This window comes from Cololabis saira, chromosome 22 (genome assembly GCF_033807715.1).
Source record: "Cololabis saira isolate AMF1-May2022 chromosome 22, fColSai1.1, whole genome shotgun sequence".
NCBI lineage: Eukaryota > Metazoa > Chordata > Actinopteri > Beloniformes > Belonidae > Cololabis > Cololabis saira.
This window is the reverse complement of record NC_084608.1, coordinates 37,091,451-37,111,417: the sequence shown is the minus strand read 5'-3', so window position 1 is coordinate 37,111,417 and position 19,967 is coordinate 37,091,451. Positions and strand designations below refer to the sequence as shown.

The window sequence follows — 19,967 nt, the reverse complement described above, 5'->3', positions numbered from 1 at the left end:
ATGAGGATGATGATGGTGATGAAGGGGGGGTTGCCGGGTTCTCTGGTTGTCATGGAGACGGACTCTGGAATGCTGATGCATTCAGATGTTAGAGGAGGTTTAGCTCTGCTGCCCCCCGGTGGATCAGAGCTGCAGTTACATGTCTGGCTCCTTACTGCTCTTTACTGATCTCTGCTGCTCTTTACTGCCCCCTGGTGGATCAGGAGGAAACTGCAGGACAGAGATATAATACGTCCGTCCGTCCATCTATCCACTTTCCATCATTCATCCTCCAGATTTCTTCTCCTTCACTTGTGTTAAATAAACATTTATCTGAGCTGGTGGAAGAGAGTAGTATCAGAATATTAATATAATATATTATAATATTATATATTATATCTTGTATATTATATTAATATAATAGACTCAGATCAGAGGATTCTCGTTGGTTTTTATTCAGAGGTTTTTCATGTTTCATTGTTTTCCGTCTTCCACAAATCACTCTCCGTTTCCCTGGAGACGGTTTCTCCTCCTGGGCGGTTGCTACGGCAACCCCTCCTCCTCCCTCCCGGGCGGTTGCTACGGCAACCCCTCATCCGTATCCAGGATGTGCCGAGGGAGCGCTCTGATTGGCCGAGAGCTCGGGGAGACAGAGAGACGGGGAGGGGGGAAAGGGAGGATCCATCTTGTTGTTGGAGCAGCAGAGAGATGGAGAGACGGAGGAATTAGCTGCTCTGGGAGCTAATGAGCATCATCGCTAATCTAGAGGGGGGTCCTTGAGACCAGGAGGACCAGGAGGAACCAGGACGGGGGTCCAGATCCCAGAGGGGGGGTCCAGAAACCTGGAATAGGAGCCTCTCCCCCCCACACCCTTTATCACGGGCGACGGCGGCAGGAAGGAAGCAGAACTAAGAGCTAACGAGAAGAAACGCTAACAAAGAGGGAGGTCCCTGAGACTGAGGGGGGTCCCTGAGACCAGGAGGAACCAGGAGGGGGGTCCAGATCCAGGAGAATTCCAAAGGGGGGGTCCAGAAACCTGGATAAAGAGTCCCCCCCCCCAGTTAATGTGGAATTAGTGGGTTTTAATGTGGAATTAGAGTGTTTTAAGGTGGAATTAGAGGGTTTTAAGTTGGAATTAGAGTTTTTTAAGGTGGAATTAGTGTTTTAAGCTGGAATTACTAGGGTTTTAAGGTGGAATTAGAGTTTTTTAAGGTGGAATTAGTGTTTTAAGGTGGAATTAGAGTTTTTTAAGGTGGAATTGGTGTTTTAAGGTGGAATTAGAGTTTTTTAAGGTGGAATTAGTGTTTTAAGCTGGAATTACTAGGGTTTTAAGGTGGAATTAGAGTTTTTTAAGGTGGAATTAGTGTTTTAAGGTGGAATTAGAGGGTTTTAATGTGGAATTTTCCTAGACCCCCCCCCAGTTAAGGTGGAATTAGAGGGTTTTAATGTGGAATTAGAGTGTTTTAAGGTGGAATTAGAGTGTTTTAAGGTGGAATTAGAGTGTTTTAAGGTGGAATTAGAGGGTTTTAAGTTGGAATTAGTGTTTTAAGGTGGAATTAGAGGGTTTTAATGTGGAATTAGAGTGTTTTAAGGTGGAATTAGAGTGTTTAAGGTGGAATTAGAGTGTTTTAAGGTGCAATCCAACTAGACCCCCCCAGTTAAGGGGGAATTACACCCTTCACCACGGGCGGCGACAGGGAGGAAGCAGATCTGAGAGCTAACGAGAAGAAACGCTAATCCGGAGGGGAATCCCAGAGACCGAAGGGGGTCCCTGAGACCAGGAGGATCCCAGGGGGTCCAGAAACCCGGACCAGCATCCTCCCCCCCCACCACGCCGTGGCGGGAGCCGAGCGGCGGCGGGGCGGCGCTACGGCGGCGGCTACGGCGGCTACGACGGCGGCAGGAAGCCTGGGAGGCGGCGGGGGCGACGGCGTTTGGTGCGGGGGCTCCCGACGGCGGCGCTGGGGGGAGGAAGGGGAGGTCCTGATGGCCCGGGAGACCGGGACCGGGTCTGGGGGGGCCCCCGGGTCCAGGTGGAACCGGCAGAACCGGCCCGGGCTAGCTAGCGCGCTGCTACGCTGCAACCTGCCCCCCCACACGCAGAGGGTGGTGGTCTTCGTCATCATGATGCTGCTCATCGTCATCAACGTGGTGCTCATGTTCCTGCTGGCCTTCCAGTAGAACCGGGGGGGTGGGGGCGGGGGGACCGGGGGGGGCCTTAGGGTCCGGGGGGCGGAACCAGGGGGGCCCCAGGACACTGGAGGGGAACCAAGACAGGAACCGGCCCTGCGGGGTCCACCGGCGCAGGAGAACCGCTCAGGTAGGAACCGGGACTCAGATCCAGCTCTTTCCTTCTGGGGGCGGCCGAAGGATGGTCCCTAGGGGTGGGCAAAAATATCGATACGGCAATATATCGCGATACTTTTCCAGCTGATTCAATATCGATATTCAAAATTTGAATATCCATTTTTTTTTTTTTTTTTCAATATTTTTTATCCCCGATCTTTTTCCCATTCTATCACCCAGTGCTCCTACCTAAGTGACAGTCCTGGGCATTGCCACTCTCTACCAACCCTGGGAGGGCCCTGCACTGAGCTCAGCTTTTATTTGACGTTTTATTTCATTTATTATTTTTTTATTTTTTATATAACACAATTGCCGGTCTTTAAAAAATGAAAAATAATGGACAGAGGTTTATTTATTTATGGATTTACATCTTGAGCGACTCCTGAGCTTCCCCTCTGCATGATTCTTTTATTAAGAAACTTGACAGGAACTGACCAAATAAGGACAGAACAGTGAACAGTAGACAATGGGTGGAAGGTATAACGTGTGATTGATTACTGACACTACAGTAGACAGATGTCACCAGAACAGTCCAAAACCCTGAGTAGATCAGGAAGTGGCTGCCGTGACTTCTGTTAGCCAAGCATGTGACAGTTTCATAAGGACAAAACAAGTTTAAAGGTTGATTAACCTCACACGCGACGCCGTTGCCGCGACGCCGTTGCCGCGACGCCGTTTGATCGTGTTTTATTGGTTTTATATCGTGTTTTATTGGTTTTATATCATGTTTCATTGGTTTAATATCGTGTTTTATTGGTTTTTCTCCAGCTCATCAGCGACGGCGGCGTGGTCTTTGCCGAGGCCTCTGTTTGGTATTGATCATGTTTGTCTCTCTCCTGATCAGCTGATCAGCGATGGCGGCGTGGTCTTCGCCGAGGCCCTGTGGGACCACGTCACCATGGACGTGCAGGAGTTGGGATTCAAGGCCGGGGCCGTGGTGGAGGTGGTGGACGCTACGAACAAGGAGTGGTGGTGGGGCCGGATCCTGGAGGGAGAGGGCTGGTTCCCCGCCTGCTTCGTCCGGGTGGGTTTTATTCAAGATAAACGTTAGTTAACGTGAGTTAACGTGAGTTAAACGTGAGTTAAACGTGAGTTAACGTGAGTTAAACGTGAGTTAACGCAAGTTAAACGGGAGTTAACGCAAGTTAAACGTGAGTTAAACGTGAGTTAAACGTGAGTTAACGCAAGTTAAACGTGAGTTAAACGTGAGTTAAACGTGAGTTAAACGTGAGTTAAACGTGAGTTAACGCAAGTTAAACGTGAGTTAACGCAAGTTAAACGTGAGTTAAACGTGAGTTAACGCACGTTAAACGTGAGTTAAACGTGAGTTAACGCAAGTTAAACGTGAGTTAACGCAAGTTAAACCTGAGTAAACATGAGTTAATGCAAGTTAAACGTGAGTTAATGCAAGTTAAACGTGAGTTAAACGTGAGTTAACGCAAGTTAAACGTGAGTTAATGCAAGTTAAACGTGAGTTAAACGTGAGTTAAGCGTGAGTTAATGCAAGTTAAACGTGAGTTAATGCAAGTTAAACGTGAGTTAAACGTGAGTTAAGCGTGAGTTAACGCAAGTTAAACGTGAGTTAATGCAAGTTAAACGTGAGTTAACGCAAGTTAAACATGAGTTAACGCAAGTTAAACGTGAGTTAAACGTGAGTTAAACGTGAGTTAAACGTGAGTTAAACGTGAGTTAACGCAAGTTAAACGTGAGTTAAACGTGAGTTAACGCAAGTTAAACGTGAGTTAATGCAAGTTAAACGTGAGTTAACGCAAGTTAAACATGAGTTAACGCAAGTTAAACGTGAGTTAAACGTGAGTTAACGCAAGTTAAACGTGAGTTAAACGTGAGTTAACGCAAGTTAAACGTGAGTTAAACGTGAGTTAAACGTGAGTTAAACGTGAGTTAACGCAAGTTAAACGTGAGTTAAACGTGAGTTAACGCAAGTTAAACGTGAGTTAAACATGAGTTAATGCAAGTTAAACGTGAGTTAAACGTGAGTTAACGCAAGTTAAACGTGAGTTAACGCAAGTTAAACCTGAGTAAACATGAGTTAATGCAAGTTAAACGTGAGTTAACGCAAGTTAAACGTGAGTTAAACGTGAGTTAACGCAAGTTAAACGTGAGTTAATGCAAGTTAAACGTGAGTTAAACGTGAGTTAACGCAAGTTAAACGTGAGTTAATGCAAGTTAAACGTGAGTTAAACGTGAGTTAAGCGTGAGTTAATGCAAGTTAAACGTGAGTTAAACGTGAGTTAACGCAAGTTAAACATGAGTTAACGCAAGTTAAACGTGAGTTAAACGTGAGTTAACGCAAGTTAAACGTGAGTTAAACGTGAGTTAAACGTGAGTTAACGCAAGTTAAACGTGAGTTAATGCAAGTTAAACGTGAGTTAACGCGAGTTAAACGTGAGTTAAACGTGAGTTAATGCAAGTTAAACGTGAGTTAAACGTGAGTTAATGCAAGTTAAACGTGAGTTAAACGTGAGTTAATGCAAGTTAAACGTGAGTTAAACGTGAGTTAACGCAAGTTAAACGTGAGTTAAACGTGAGTTAAACGTGAGTTAATGCAAGTTAAACGTGAGTTAACGCAAGTTAAACATGAGTTAACGCAAGTTAAACGTGAGTTAAACGTGAGTTAAACGTGAGTTAAACGTGAGTTAAACGTGAGTTAACGCAAGTTAAACGTGAGTTAAACGTGAGTTAACGCAAGTTAAACGTGAGTTAATGCAAGTTAAACGTGAGTTAACGCAAGTTAAACATGAGTTAACGCAAGTTAAACGTGAGTTAAACGTGAGTAAACGTGAGTTAAACGTGAGTTAAACGTGAGTTAAACGTGAGTTAACGCAAGTTAAACGTGAGTTAAACGTGAGTTAACGCAAGTTAAACGTGAGTTAAACGTGAGTTAAACGTGAGTTAAACGTGAGTTAACGCAAGTTAAACGTGAGTTAAACGTGAGTTAACGCAAGTTAAACGTGAGTTAACGCAAGTTAAACCTGAGTAAACATGAGTTAATGCAAGTTAAACGTGAGTTAATGCAAGTTAAACGTGAGTTAAACGTGAGTTAACGCAAGTTAAACGTGAGTTAATGCAAGTTAAACGTGAGTTAAACGTGAGTTAAGCGTGAGTTAATGCAAGTTAAACGTGAGTTAACGCAAGTTAAACATGAGTTAACGCAAGTTAAACGTGAGTTAAACGTGAGTTAACGCAAGTTAAACGTGAGTTAACGTGAGTTAACGCAAGTTAAACGTGAGTTAAACGTGAGTTAACGCAAGTTAAACGTGAGTTAAACGTGAGTTAACGCAAGTTAAACATGAGTTAACGCAAGTTAAACGTGAGTTAAACGTGAGTTAACGCAAGTTAAACGTGAGTTAAACGTGAGTTAAACGTGAGTTAACGCAAGTTAAACGTGAGTTAAACGTGAGTTAACGCAAGTTAAACGCAAGTTAAACGTGAGTTAAACGTGAGTTAACGCAAGTTAAACGTGAGTTAACGCAAGTTAAACCTGAGTAAACATGAGTTAATGCAAGTTAAACGTGAGTTAATGCAAGTTAAACGTGAGTTAAACGTGAGTTAACGCAAGTTAAACGTGAGTTAATGCAAGTTAAACGTGAGTTAAACGTGAGTTAAGCGTGAGTTAATGCAAGTTAAACGTGAGTTAACGCAAGTTAAACATGAGTTAAACGTGAGTTAACGCAAGTTAAACGTGAGTTAAACGTGAGTTAAACGTGAGTTAACGCAAGTTAAACGTGAGTTAACGCAAGTTAAACGTGAGTTAACGTGAGTTAACGCAAGTTAAACATGAGTTAACGCAAGTTAAACGTGAGTTAAACGTGAGTTAACGCAAGTTAAACGTGAGTTAAACGTGAGTTAAACGTGAGTTAACGCAAGTTAAACGTGAGTTAATGCAAGTTAAACGTGAGTTAAACGTGAGTTAACGCAAGTTAAACGTGAGTTAAACGTGAGTTAAACGTGAGTTAACGCAAGTTAAACGTGAGTTAATGCAAGTTAAACGTGAGTAAACGCAAGTTAAACGTGAGTTAATGCAAGTTAAACGTGAGTTAAACGTGAGTTAACGCAAGTTAAACATGAGTTAACGCAAGTTAAACGTGAGTTAAACGTGAGTTAACGCAAGTTAAACGTGAGTTAAACGTGAGTTAACGCAAGTTAAACGTGAGTTAACGCAAATTAAACGTGAGTTAACGCAAGTTAATACAAGTTCGTTTAAATCCAGTATTTGTTATATAATTGTAATTACCGATTTTTACAAGTGCCTTTGAACGCACCACGGCACCCCCTTAATCATTTCTGATTTAGAAAAGTTTAGATTTTTGCAGAATTCAGAATTCCCCAGCATTGAACAGTTGTTTCCAAAAAAGAGAAAAAAAGATTGTAGTTTAGTCCATAAAAAGAATAAAAATCTGTCATAAATGAAGAAAAAGAAGAAAAAAGAAAAAAAAAACAACAATCTGAATGGCTCACAACTTCAGGTCCAGGTTGCCAGATCTGACAAGTTCCAGCCCAAACAAGACATAAAACCCACCGAAATTACTAAAGAAAAAGCCCAAATCAGACATTCTCTATGCTAAATCCGTAAATTATTAAGTTATTTGTTGATAATTTCTCCTAGATATTTAGTAAAAACCAGGAAAAGCAGCCCAACCTGGCAACACAGATTTAGGAAATTCTCCTGAAAACAATTAAATGAACTTTTTACTGACGACCGGATCCATATTTTCTGTTTTTCCTCCTCAGCTGCGCGTGAACCAGGACGAGCCCATGGACGAGTACCTGGCCCAGCTGGACCAGGACCAGGACCAGAACCAGGACCAGAACCGGGACCAGGCCCGTCTGGGCCGGCTGGGACCCGGGTTACCCTGCAAGGAGCAGATGAGAGCGAACGTCCTGAACGAGATCATGAGCACCGAGCGGGATTACATCAAACACCTGAAGGACATCTGTGAGGTAAATGCAAATTAAACGTGAGTTAATACAAGTTAATGCAAGTTAAACGTGAGTTAATGCAAGTTAAACATGAGTTAATGCAAGTTAAACGTGGGTTAATGCAAGTTAAACGGGGGTTAATGCAAGTTAAACGTGGGTTAATGCAAGTTAAACGTGAGTTAATGCAAGTTAAACGGGGGTTAATGCAAGTTAAACGTGAGTTAATGCAAGTTAAACGGGGGTTAATGCAAGTTAAACGTGAGTTAATGCAAGTTAAACGTGAGTTAATGCAAGTTAAACTTGAGTAAACGGGAGTTAAATGTGTGTTAATGTGAGTTAAACGCAAGTAGACGCAAGTTAAACGTGAGTTAAATGTGACTAAATGTGAGTTAACGCGAGTTAAACGTGAGTTAATGCAAGTTAATGCAAGTTAAACGTGAGTTAAATGTGACTAAATGTGAGTTAACGCGAGTTAAACGTGAGTTAATGCAAGTTAAACGTGAGTTAATGCAAGTTAAACGTGGGTTAATGCAAGTTAAACGTGAGTTAATGCAAGTTAAACGTGAGTTAACGCAAGTTAAACGTGAGTTAACGCAAGTTAAATGTGAGTTAATTCAAGTTAAACGTGGGTTAATGCAAGTTAAACGTGAGTTAATGCAAGTTAAACGTGAGTTAATGCAAGTTAAACGTGAATTAATGCAAGTTAAACTTGAGTAAACGGGAGTTAAATGTGAGTTAATGTGAGTTAAACGCAAGTTAAACGTGAGTTAATGTAAGTTAAACGTGAGTTAATGCAAGTTAAACATGAGTTAATGCAAGTTAAACTTGAGTAAACGGGAGTTAAATGTGAGTTAACGTGAGTTAAACGCAAGTAGACGCAAGTTAAACGTGAGTTAAATGTGAGTAAATGTGAGTTAACACGAGTTAAACGTGAGTTAAACGAGTTAAACATGAGTTAACATGAGTTAACATGAGTTAAACGTGAGTTAAACGTGAGTTAACATGAGTTAAAATGAGTTAAACGTGAGTTAACATGAGTTAAAATGAGTTAACATGAGTTAAACATGAGTTAAACATGAGGTAAATGAGTTAAACACGAGTTAAACACGAGTTAAACATGAGTTAAACATGAGTTAAACGAGTTAAACATGAGTTAAACATGAGTTAAACATCAAACACCTGAAAGATATCTGTGAGGTAAATGCAGAGTAAACATGAGTTAAAAGCAAGTAGACGTAAGTTAAATGCGGGATAAATGTGAGTTAAACACAACTAAACACAAGTTAAACGTGAGTAAACGGGAGTTAAAAGCAAGTAGATGAAAGTTAACCGTGGGTTAACTTGCGTTAACTCTGACCCGACTGCGGTTTCAGGGATACATCAAGCAGTGCCAGTTTATTTGACTGTTGTTAGCAGCGTGTTGTTAGCAGCATGTTGTTAGCAGCATGTTGTTAGCAGCATGTTGTTAGCAGCATGTTGTTAGCAGCATGTTGTTAGCAGCATGTTGTTAGCAGCATGTTGTTAGCAGCGTGTTCTGATCCGGCTGCGTTTCAGGGCTACATCAAGCAGTGCCGGTTTATTTGACTGTTGTTAGCAGCGTGTTGTTAGCAGCATGTTGTTAGCAGCTCGTTCTGATCCGGCTGCGTTTCAGGGCTACATCAAGCAGTGCCGGTTTATTTGACTGTTGTTAGCAGCGTGTTCTGATCTGATTGACGGTTGTTAGCAGCGTGTTGTTAGCAGCATGTTGTTAGCAGCATGTTGTTAGCAGCATGTTGTTAGCAGCGTGTTGTTAGCAGCATGTTGTTAGCAGCATGTTGTTAGCAGCGTGTTGTTAGCAGCGTGTTGTTAGCAGCATGTTGTTAGCAGCAGGTTCTGACCCGACTGCGTTTCAGGGCTACATCAAGCAGTGCGGGTTTATTTGACTGTTGTTAGCAGCATGTTGTTAGCAGCATGTTGTTAGCAGCATGTTGTTAGCAGCATGTTGTTAGCAGCATGTTGTTAGCAGCATGTTGTTAGCAGCGTGTTCTGATCCGGCTGCGTTTCAGGGCTACATCAAGCAGTGCCGGAAGAGGACGGACATGTTCACGGAGGAGCAGCTCAGAACCATCTTCGGGAACATCGAGGACATTTACCGCTTCCAGAGGAAGTTCCTGAAAGTTCTGGAGAAGAAGTTCAGCAAGGAGGAGCCGCACCGGAGTGAGATCGGCTGCTGTTTCCTGGAGCACGTAAGACCAGAAACCTCAACCAACCTGGTCACGACCGTTTACTCCTGGGGCCCGATTTACTAAGATCCTAAATAAAGAGTACTAAATTGCGTGTGCACTGAAAAAGTTTGCGCGTGCTGTTGTTGTGTGTTTTGCGGGTGATCAACTAAGAATGCTTGCGCAATTGATAACAGGTGCAAACCGCAGTATTTAAATGAGGAGTTGCGTCTTACGGTTTGCACCATGGAGAGTCTGGATGGAAAGCAGGATAGTTGCAAGCTCAAAATGAAATTTGACGAGTTGGAGTTAGAGATATTAGTGGAAGAGGCAAATAAACACATTCATGAACTACAGCAAAGAAATTTAAACATTACCAAAAGAAACGCAATATGGGAGAAAATCTGCGATAGAATAAATGCAGTTGGTAAGACACAAAGAACGGCAGATGAGGTTAAAAGAAGGTGGCAAGATATAAGGCGAAGAACTAAAGAAAAAGTGGCCTTTAATAAAACTTGTGCAACCATTTTAAAATAGCATGCAGCAGAATAAAGACTCTCTCTCTGCGTATTCTTTGATTTTGGATGTCGCCTCCTTGCCACAATAACAGCAGCAGCAGATTAGCACGTTCCTTTCAAACGTATTAAATACAGACGCAATCACAATACGCGCAATTACTTTCAGGCTTGGTAAATCTCATTGCGCGTGGTAAATGGAGCAATTTGCATCTTCCCCTCCCAGTATTTAGCGATTTCTGCCGGGTACGCCCCATATTGATTATTCATCAGGGCAAAAGTACTAAATGAACAGCGTGTGCTATTTTGCTCATTTGAGAGACGCAGTCCTCTTTGCACGCTGTTAGTAGATCAGCTGTTAGTAGATCAGCTGTTAGTAGATCAGCTGGAACTTTGGTTTGTGGGTGATGTCAAGTTTGCACACGTTTTTACACACGCAAACCTTTAGTAAATCAGGCCCCTGGTGTATAATCTCTTCTTCTGTGGTTGGTGTGCAGCAAACGGACTTCCAGATCTACTCGGAGTACTGCAACAACCACCCCAACGCCTGCGTGCAGCTCTCCAAGCTCATGAAGGTCAACAAGTACGTGTTCTTCTTCGAGGCGTGCCGGCTGCTGCAGAGGATGATCGACATCTCTCTGGACGGATTCCTGCTCACCCCCGTCCAGAAGATCTGCAAGTATCCGCTGCAGCTGGCCGAGCTGCTCAAGTACACCAACCCCCAACATAGGTAGGTATGGCCGACAACCGACACCCTAACCCTAACCTAGACACAGGTACGACCTCGTAGAGAAATACACCAAGCCCCAACACAGGTAGGAACCACCAAGAACCAACCAGGTACAGGTACAACCCCATAGACAAGTACACCAACCCCCAACACAGGTACGACCGAGAACCGACACCCTAACCCTAACCCTAACCTAGACACAGGTACAACCCAGTCCTAGACAAATACACCAACCCCCAACACAGGTGGGTACGACCAAAAACCAACCAGGTACAGGTACAACCCAGTCCTAGACAAATACACCAACCCCCAACACAGGTGGGTACGACCAAAAACCAACCAGGTACAGGTACAACCCAGTCCTAGACAAATACACCAACCCCCAACACAGGTACGACCGACAACCGACACCCTAACCCTAACCTAGACACAGGTACGACCTCGTAGAGAAGTACACCAACCCCCAACACAGGTGAGACCAAGTACCGACACCCTAACCCTAACCTATACACAGGTACCTCCTCCAAAAAAGTCAAAATGTCGAGAAAAAAGTCAAAATGTCGAGAAAAAAGTCAAAATGTCGAGAAAAAAGTCAAAATTTCGAGGAAAAAGTCAAAATTTTGAGGAAAAAAGTCAAAATTTCGAGGAAAAAAGTCAAAATGTCGAAAAAAAAGTCAAAATGTCGAGAAAAAAGTCAAAATTTCGAGAAAAAAGTCAAAATTTCGAGAAAAAAGTCAAAATTTCGAGGAAAAAAGTCAAAATGTCGAGAAAAAAGTCAAAATTTTGAGGAAAAAAGTCAAAATTTCGAGGAAAAAAGTCAAAATTTCGAGAAAAAAGTGGAAATGTCGAGAAAAAAGTCCAAATGTCGAGAAAAAAGTCAAAATTTTGAGAAAAAAGTCGAAATTTCGAGAAAAAAAGTCCAAATGTCGAGAAAAAAGTCGAAATGTCGAGAAAAAAGTCAAAATTTCGAGGAAAAAAGTCAAAATTTCGAGGAAAAAAGTCAATTTCGAGGAAAAAAGTCCAAATTTCGAGGAAAAAAGTCAAACTTTCGAGAAAAAAGTCAAAATTTCGAGGAAAAAAGTCAAAATTTCGAGAAAAAAGTCAAAATTTCGAGAAAAAAGTCAAAATTTCGAGAAAAAAAGTCGAAATGTCGAGAAAAAAGTCAAAATTTTGAGAAAAAAGTCGAAATTTAAAGAAAAAAAGTCGAAATGTCGAGAAAAAAGTCGAAATTTCGAGGAAAAAAGTCAAAATTTCGAGAAAAAAGTCGAAATGTTGAGAAAAAAGTCAAAATTGAGGAAAAAAGTCAAAATTTCGAGGAAAAAAGTCAAAATTTCTAGAAAAAAGTGGAAATGTCGAGAAAAAAGTCAAAATTTTGAGAAAAAAGTCGAAATTTCGAGAAAAAAAGTCCAAATGTCGAGAAAAAAGTCGAAATGTCGAGAAAAAAGTCAAAATTTCGAGGAAAAAAGTCAAAATTTCGAGGAAAAAAGTCAAAATTTCGAGGAAAAAAGTCAAAATGTTGCGGAAAAAAGTCAAAATTTCGAGGAAAAAGTCAAAATGTCGAGAAAAAAGTCAAAATTTTGAGGAAAAAAGTCAAAATTTCGAGGAAAAAAGTCAAAATTTCGAGAAAAAAGTGGAAATGTCGAGAAAAAAGTCCAAATGTCGAGAAAAAAGTCAAAATTTTGAGAAAAAAGTCGAAATTTCGAGAAAAAAAGTCCAAATGTCGAGAAAAAAGTCGAAATGTCGAGAAAAAAGTCAAAATTTCGAGGAAAAAAGTCAAAATTTCGAGGAAAAAGTCGAAATGTCGAGAAAAAAGTCGAAATGTCGAAAAAAAAGTCGAAATGTCGAGAAAAAAGTCAAAATTTCGAGGAAAAAAGTCAAAATTTCGAGGAAAAAAGTCAAAATTTCGAGAAAAAAGTGGAAATGTCGAGAAAAAAGTCGAAATGTGGAGAAAAAGTCAAGATTTCGAGGAAAAAAGTCCAAATTTCGAGGAAAAAAGTCAAACTTTCGAGAAAAAAGTCAAAATTTCGAGGAAAAAAGTCAAAATTTCGAGAAAAAAGTCAAAATTTCGAGAAAAAAAGTCGAAATGTCGAGAAAAAAGTCAAAATTTTGAGAAAAAAGTCGAAATTTAAAGAAAAAAAGTCGAAATGTTGAGAAAAAAGTCAAAATTGAGGAAAAAAGTCAAAATTTCGAGGAAAAAAGTCAAAATTTCGAGAAAAAAGTGGAAATGTCGAGAAAAAAGTCAAAATTTTGAGAAAAAAGTCGAAATTTCGAGAAAAAAAGTCCAAATGTCGAGAAAAAAGTCGAAATGTCGAGAAAAAAGTCAAAATTTCGAGGAAAAAAGTCAAAATTTCGAGGAAAAAGTCGAAATGTCGAGAAAAAAGTCGAAATGTCGAAAAAAAAGTCGAAATGTCGAGAAAAAAGTCAAAATTTCGAGGAAAAAAGTCAAAATTTCGAGGAAAAAAGTCAAAATTTTGCGGAAAAAAGTCAAAATTTCGAGAAAAAAGTCAAAATTTCGAGGAAAAAAGTCAAAATTTCGAGAAAAAAGTGGAAATGTCGAGAAAAAGTCAAGATTTCGAGGAAAAAAGTCAATTTCGAGGAAAAAAGTCCAAATTTCGAGGAAAAAAGTCAAACTTTCGAGAAAAAAGTCAAAATTTCGAGGAAAAAAGTCAAAATTTCGAGGAAAAAAGTCAAAATTTCGAGGAAAAAAGTCAAAATTTCGAGAAAAAGTCAAAATTTCGAGAAAAAAGTCAAACTTAAGAGAAAAAAGTCAAAATGTTGAGAAAAAAGTCAAAATTTCGAGAAAAAAGTCAAAATTTCGAGGAAAAAAGTCAAAATGTCGAGAAAAAAGTCAAAATTTCAAGGAAAGTCAAAATTCCGAGGAAAAAAGTCAAAATTCAGAGAGAAAAGTCAAAATTTTGAGAAAAAAAGTCAAAATTTCGAGGAAAAAAGTCAAAATTTCGAGAAAAAAGTCGAAATGTCGAGAAAAAGTCTAAATTTCGAGGAAAAAAGTCAAAATTTCGAGGAAAAAAGTCAAAACTTTGAGAAAAAAGTCGAAATTTCTAAAAAAAAAGTCAAAATTTCGAGAAAAAAGTCAAAATTCAGAGAAAAAAGTCAAAATTTCGAGAAAAAAGTCGAGATGTCGAGAAAAAAGTCTAAATTTCGAGAAAAAAAGTCAAAATTTCGAGAAAAAAGTCAAAATTTCGAGAAAAAAGTCAAAATTTTGAGGAAAAAGTCAAAATTTCGAGAAAAAAAGTCGAAATGTTGAGAAAAAAGTCAAAATTTTGAGAAAAAAGTCAAAATTTTGAGAAAAAAGTCGAAATTTAGAGGAAAAAAGTCAAAATTTCGAGGAAAAAAGTCAAAATTTCAAGGAAAAAAGTCAAAACTTTGAGAAAAAAGTCGAAATTTTGAGAAAAAAGTCGAAATTTTGAGAAAAAAGTCAAAATTTTGAGAAAAAAGTCGAAATTTAGAGGAAAAAAGTCAAAATTTAGAGGAAAAAAGTCAAAATTTCGAGGAAAAAAGTCGAAATTTCGAAAAAAAAAAGTCAAAATTTCGAGAAAAAAAGTCGAAATTTCGAAAAAAAAAAGTCAAAATTCCGAGGAAAAAAGTCAAAATTCTGAGGAAAAAGTCAAAATTTCGAGAAAAAAAGTCAAAATTCCGAGGAAAAAAGTCAAAATTCTGAGGAAAAAGTCAAAATTTCGAGAAAAAAGTCGAGATGTCGAGAAAAAAGTCTAAATTTCGAGAAAAAAGTCTAAATTTTGAGAAAAAAAGTCAAAATTTCGAGAAAAAAAGTCAAAATTTCGAGAAAAAAAGTCGAGATGTAGAGAAAAAAGTCTAAATTTCGAGGAAAAAAGTCAAAATTTCGAGGAAAAAAAGTCAAAATTTCGAGAAAAAAGTCAAAATTTCGAGAAAAAAGTCAAAATTCCGAGAAAAAAGTCAAAATTCCGAGGAAAAAAGTCAAAATTCAGAGAAAAAAGTCAAAATTTCGAGAAAAGAGTTGAGATGTCGAGAAAAAAGTCTAAATTTCGAGAAAAAAGTCTAAATTTCGAGAAAAAAAGTCTAAATTTCGAGAAAAAAAGTCTAAATTTCGAGAAAAAAGTCAAAATTTCGAGAAAAAAGTCAAAATTTCGAGAAAAAAGTCAAAATTTTGAGGAAAAAGTCAAAATTTCGAGGAAAAAAGTCAAAATTTCGAGGAAAAAAGTCAAAATTTCGAGAAAAAAGGCGAAATGTTGAGAAAAAAGTCAAAATGTCGAGAAAAAAGTCAAAATTTTGAGAAAAAAGTCGAAATTTAGAGGAAAAAAGTCAAAATGTCGAGAAAAAAGTCAAAATTTCAAGGAAAGTCGAAATTTCGAGGAAAAAAAGTCAAAATTTCGAGAAAAAAGTCAAAATTTCGAGAAAAAAGTCAAAATTCCGAGAAAAAAGTCAAAATTCCGAGGAAAAAAGTCAAAATTCAGAGAAAAAAGTCAAAATTTCGAGAAAAGAGTTGAGATGTCGAGAAAAAAGTCTAAATTTCGAGAAAAAAGTCTAAATTTCGAGAAAAAAAGTCTAAATTTCGAGAAAAAAAGTCTAAATTTCGAGAAAAAAGTCAAAATTTCGAGAAAAAAGTCAAAATTTCGAGAAAAAAGTCAAAATTTTGAGGAAAAAGTCAAAATTTCGAGGAAAAAAGTCAAAATTTCGAGGAAAAAAGTCAAAATTTCGAGAAAAAAGGCGAAATGTTGAGAAAAAAGTCAAAATGTCGAGAAAAAAGTCAAAATTTTGAGAAAAAAGTCGAAATTTAGAGGAAAAAAGTCAAAATGTCGAGAAAAAAGTCAAAATTTCAAGGAAAGTCGAAATTTCGAGAAAAAAAGTCCAAATTTCGAAGAAAAAAGTCGAAATGTCGAGAAAAAAGTCAAAATTTGATGAAAAAAGTTGAAATGTCGAGAAAAAAGTCAAAATTTGGAGGAAAAAGGCGAAATGTCGAGAAAAAAGTCAAAATTTCAAGGAAAGTCGAAATTTCGAGAAAAAAAGTCAAAATTTCGAAGAAAAAAGTCAAAATTTCGAGAAAAAAGTCAAAATTTTGAGAAAAAAAGTTGAAATGTCGAGAAAAAAGTCAAAATTTGGAGGAAAAAGGCGAAATGTCGAGAAAAAAGTCAAAATTTGGAGAAAAAAGGCGAAATTTCTAGAAAAAAGTTGAAATTTCGAGAAAAAAGTCAAAATTTCGAGAAAAAAGTCAAAATTTCGAGAAAAAAGTCAAAATTTCGAGAAAAAAGTCAAAATTTCGAGAAAAAAAGTCAAAATTTCGAAGAAAAAAGTCGAAATGTCGAGAAAAAAGTCAAAATTTCAAGAAAAAAGTCAAAATTTCAAGAAAAAAGTCAAAATTTCGAGAAAAAAGTCGAAATTTCGAGAAAAAAAGTTGAAATGTCGAGAAAAAAGTCAAAATTTGGAGGAAAAATGCAAAATGTCGAGAAAAAAGGCAAAATTTCGAGAAAAAAGTCCAAATGTCGCGAAAAAAGTCAAAATTTCAAGAAAAAAGTCAAAATTTCGAGGAAAAGTGTCAAAATGTCGAGAAAAAAGTCAAAATTTCGAGGAAAAAATTCAAAATTTCGAGGAAAAAAGTCAAAATTTCTAGAAAAAAGTCAAAATTTTGAGAAAAAAGTCAAAATTACGACCTCCTCCTAGACCAACAACCAACCCTAGACACAGGTCGAACCTCATGGACAAATATTCCAACCTCCTCAGGTAGAGGAACCTGTCCACTCCTGCATGTTGAGGGTCGGTGTGCCGAGGTCTGAAATGTAACATTGTATATAATTAAATTATATTCTCTGCTTCATCATATTCTCCTGCGTTGTCTCTTCCTCTCTTCTTCAGGGATTATAAAGACGTGGAAGCGGCCTTAAACGCCATGAAGAACGTAGCGCGGCTGATCAACGAGAGGAAGAGACGGCTGGAGAACATCGATAAGATCGCCCAGTGGCAGAGCTCCATCGAGGACTGGGAGGTTCGGCGACTCTTCTCTCACTGCGGTTCAGGTTCCAGGAGCTGCTAATGACCGGTTTAATTATGGTTCCAGGGGGAAGACGTCCTCAGCAGAAGCTCTGAACTCATCTTTTCAGGAGAGTTGACCAAGTTGTCCCTCCATCAGTCCAAGAGTCAGCAGAGGATGTTCTTCCTGTTCGACCATCAGATGGTTTACTGCAAGAAGGTACGAGAAGAGTCTGTAGCTAAAACCTGAGTCTGGGCAGATGTCATTTCCTGCTGGGATGTCATTTCCTGCTGTGATGTCATTTCCTGCTGTGATGTCATTTCCTGCTGTGATGTCAGCGTCAGTAACTCAGTCCCTGCCCAGCAGTGTTGGTTCTGGCAGACACTTTATTTTTTTTGTATAGATGTCTTTTTTGAGGGCATTAAAAAAAAGAAATAAGATTTACAATAACAATATAATTATCAATATTTTCCCCCCTTTTTTTAACTTTTCATAACATTAATTAAACCAAAATAAATAATAATAATAATGACAATAATAATAATAATACAAAATAAAAGTAAATAAAAATAAAAAAACCACAGCACACCGTCTCCCCTTCCCTCCCTCATATGGTCAATAGATTACATCATTCAAAATCATTTAACATATGTCTATCAATACTAGAACAAAAAAGAATAATACATTAAATAATCAAGTCCTGTGTAAACACATTCATTAATATAGTCGAAGATTTAGATCATTAGTCCATTAAAAAGTCCCCAAATAAGGTCAAAGTCTCTAGTTTTCTTTCTAACGGAATACAATATTTTGGCATCTGGCAACCATTTTAGATTTAGTCTTAGACGAAAATGCTTATTAGTTTTAGTCACAATTTAGTCATTTCTATATGTGATAGTTTAGTCGATGAAAACTCAAAAAGGTTTTAGACAGTTTTAGTTAAAAAGCGAAAAGATATAAAAGAAAGTATTTTCACCAATATTTACAATAATAAAGGTCTATTCTGTTTTAGACTAAAGATATCAGACTCTAGTATGATAAAGCTTCACATATAACTATTGAATTACAATTTCAAGAAAAAGGTCGAAAATGTTGAGAAAAAAGTCGAATTTCGAGAAAAAAGTTTAAATTTCGACTTTATTTTTGAAATTGTGCTTCAACATTAATCTCGAAATTTCGACTTTTATCTTGAAATTAACTACTAACATTTTTGTCTCGTCAAACGAAAACTCAAACACGAAAACTCGTCATGTTTTATTCATCAAAGAGCCACGTTAAGCTCGTTATCTCGTTATCGTCATGAAAAAAATTGACGAAAACAACACTGGTCTCCAGAACCGTCGTCCATGTTTACGAGACAGTATCGTTTATATCGATCAAAAAAAAAAATCATAAAAAAAAATAGATTTTTTTTTATGATTTTGATATAGCTTATTTTGTGACAAATTGACTTGAATGTTTTATTTGAGATTGTCACAAATGTTTTGTTATTTGCACAACTGTCAACCTCAGTGGAAAAGTCTGCCTGTTACTGTCTACATTGTATTAATTACAGTGTATTTTAATTTAATTGTTATGCAGGAAAGGGATATTTGTTTTATTTTATTCAAGAAGCATTTTATTCTATATATGCAGGCAGTTTATTTTTATTTCATGTGTTTTATACATTTTGATATTGTGCAGACCTCTGTTAATAGAGGAACCTGTGTGACATTTGGCACGAGGTTTGTATTAAAACTGACTTTTTTTTTAAGAAATGAAGCTAACAGAGATGCTAACAGAGATGCTAACAGAGATGCTAACAGAGAAGCTAAAAGAGACGCTAACATAGATGCTAACAGAGAAGCTAACATATATGCTAACAGAGATTCTAACAGTGATGCTAACAGAGATGCTAACAGAGAAGCTAACGGAGATGCTAACAGAGAAGCTAACAGAGATGCTAACAGAGATGCTAACAGAGATGCTAACAGAGATGCTAACATAGATGCTAACAGAGAAGCTAACAGAGAAGCTAACAGAGATGCTAACAGAGATGCTAACAGAGATGCTAATAGAGATGCTAACAGAGATGCTATGCTATAATGCTTTGGGGGAAACCCCAATTATGGCACAGAATAAATATGGATATCGAGTATCAACATTCAGCTAGAAAATATCCAGATATGACTTTTGGTCCATATCACCCAGCCCTATTAAAGGTCATTAATATTTCTCCGTTTCCAGGACCTCCTGCGGAGGGACATGCTGTACTACAAGGGCCGGGTGGACATGGACCAGGTGGAGGTTCTGGACCTGGAGGACGGCAGGGAGAAGGACTTCAACATCTCGGTGAAGAACGGCCTGAAGCTCCGCTCCCTCAACAACGACGACTTCCTGCTCTGCACCAAGAAACCGGAGCAGAAGCAGCGCTGGATCCGGGCCTTCAACGATGAACGGAGGCAGGTCCGACAGGACCGGGAGACAGGTGAGATATCTGGAGACAGGTGAGAAGGTCCGGCAGGACCGGGAGACAGGTGAGACGAGGAAGGCGTTGAATTGAGGGAAGTGTGTCTGTTTATCAGTAAGTGTCTGTCTGTGAAGCGATGAGTCCATGAACTTCGCTCAGAGCTGCTCTCAGCCAATGTCCTTGATGTTATCAGACGGCTCGGTCAGTTCTGAAACAGGTCCACAGGTGTTCCTGAGAGGGGAGGGCTAGTGGGGGCAGAGTCACCTAGTTTACATTCCACCAGAGAGATTGTGACCAGCGCGATCGGCCAAACCGCCCTGTGAGACACCTGGAGGTCCTGGTTCCAAGGAGGTTTTGGTTTTACCATTTCTGCAAAGAAAAATGAACGGACCCAAGGAATCTAACGAATTCAGGCGCCAGATGTCAGAACCAAAATCAGAGTAATTCAGAGTCTCTTCTTTTCACTCCTCCCAAACTCTACAATCATGGAATTGATTAACTGGTCTCTCAGCACAATCAGAAGTCAGGGGGTAAGGGAGCCCTCCTGAATGGATTCCTGGAAACATTGGAAACCGTTGTGTTTGGTGATTCTGTCTGTCGAGGACGTTGAAGATGCTTCATAATTGGATTTATGATAGCAGGATTTCTCCTGATCGGAGGAGGGGGATTCCTGGTCTACCGACAAACGCGTAAGTCGTCGACAGCTGTTCTGGCTCTTTCAGAGCTGCCGGACGTGGCTGAAGGATCAAGCAAGGTGATCAACGCTCAGACTTTAACGCTGGGGGAGCAAAGCCGTAAGCTGGATGTGATTCTTGAACAGAATCTCAGGCTGGCGGCGTCTTTG

General features: G+C 38.9%; 1 protein-coding gene across 3 annotated transcripts in view; it reads left to right on the top strand.

Moving 5' to 3' along the window:
- Positions 1-19,967, top strand: part of LOC133423337 (rho guanine nucleotide exchange factor 4-like) — a 42,406-nt gene that overhangs the window by 20,648 nt on the left and 1,791 nt on the right. For all 3 annotated transcript variants that reach the window (XM_061713524.1, XM_061713523.1, XM_061713525.1), the window contains 8 exons: positions 3,170-3,349; positions 7,078-7,287; positions 9,312-9,491; positions 10,480-10,712; positions 16,560-16,689; positions 16,762-16,893; positions 18,901-19,119; positions 19,169-19,190. In XM_061713524.1, the coding sequence (XP_061569508.1) occupies positions 3,170-3,349; positions 7,078-7,287; positions 9,312-9,491; positions 10,480-10,712; positions 16,560-16,689; positions 16,762-16,893; positions 18,901-19,119; positions 19,169-19,190 (1,306 nt within the window). The remainder of the gene's footprint in view (positions 1-3,169; positions 3,350-7,077; positions 7,288-9,311; positions 9,492-10,479; positions 10,713-16,559; positions 16,690-16,761; positions 16,894-18,900; positions 19,120-19,168; positions 19,191-19,967) is intronic.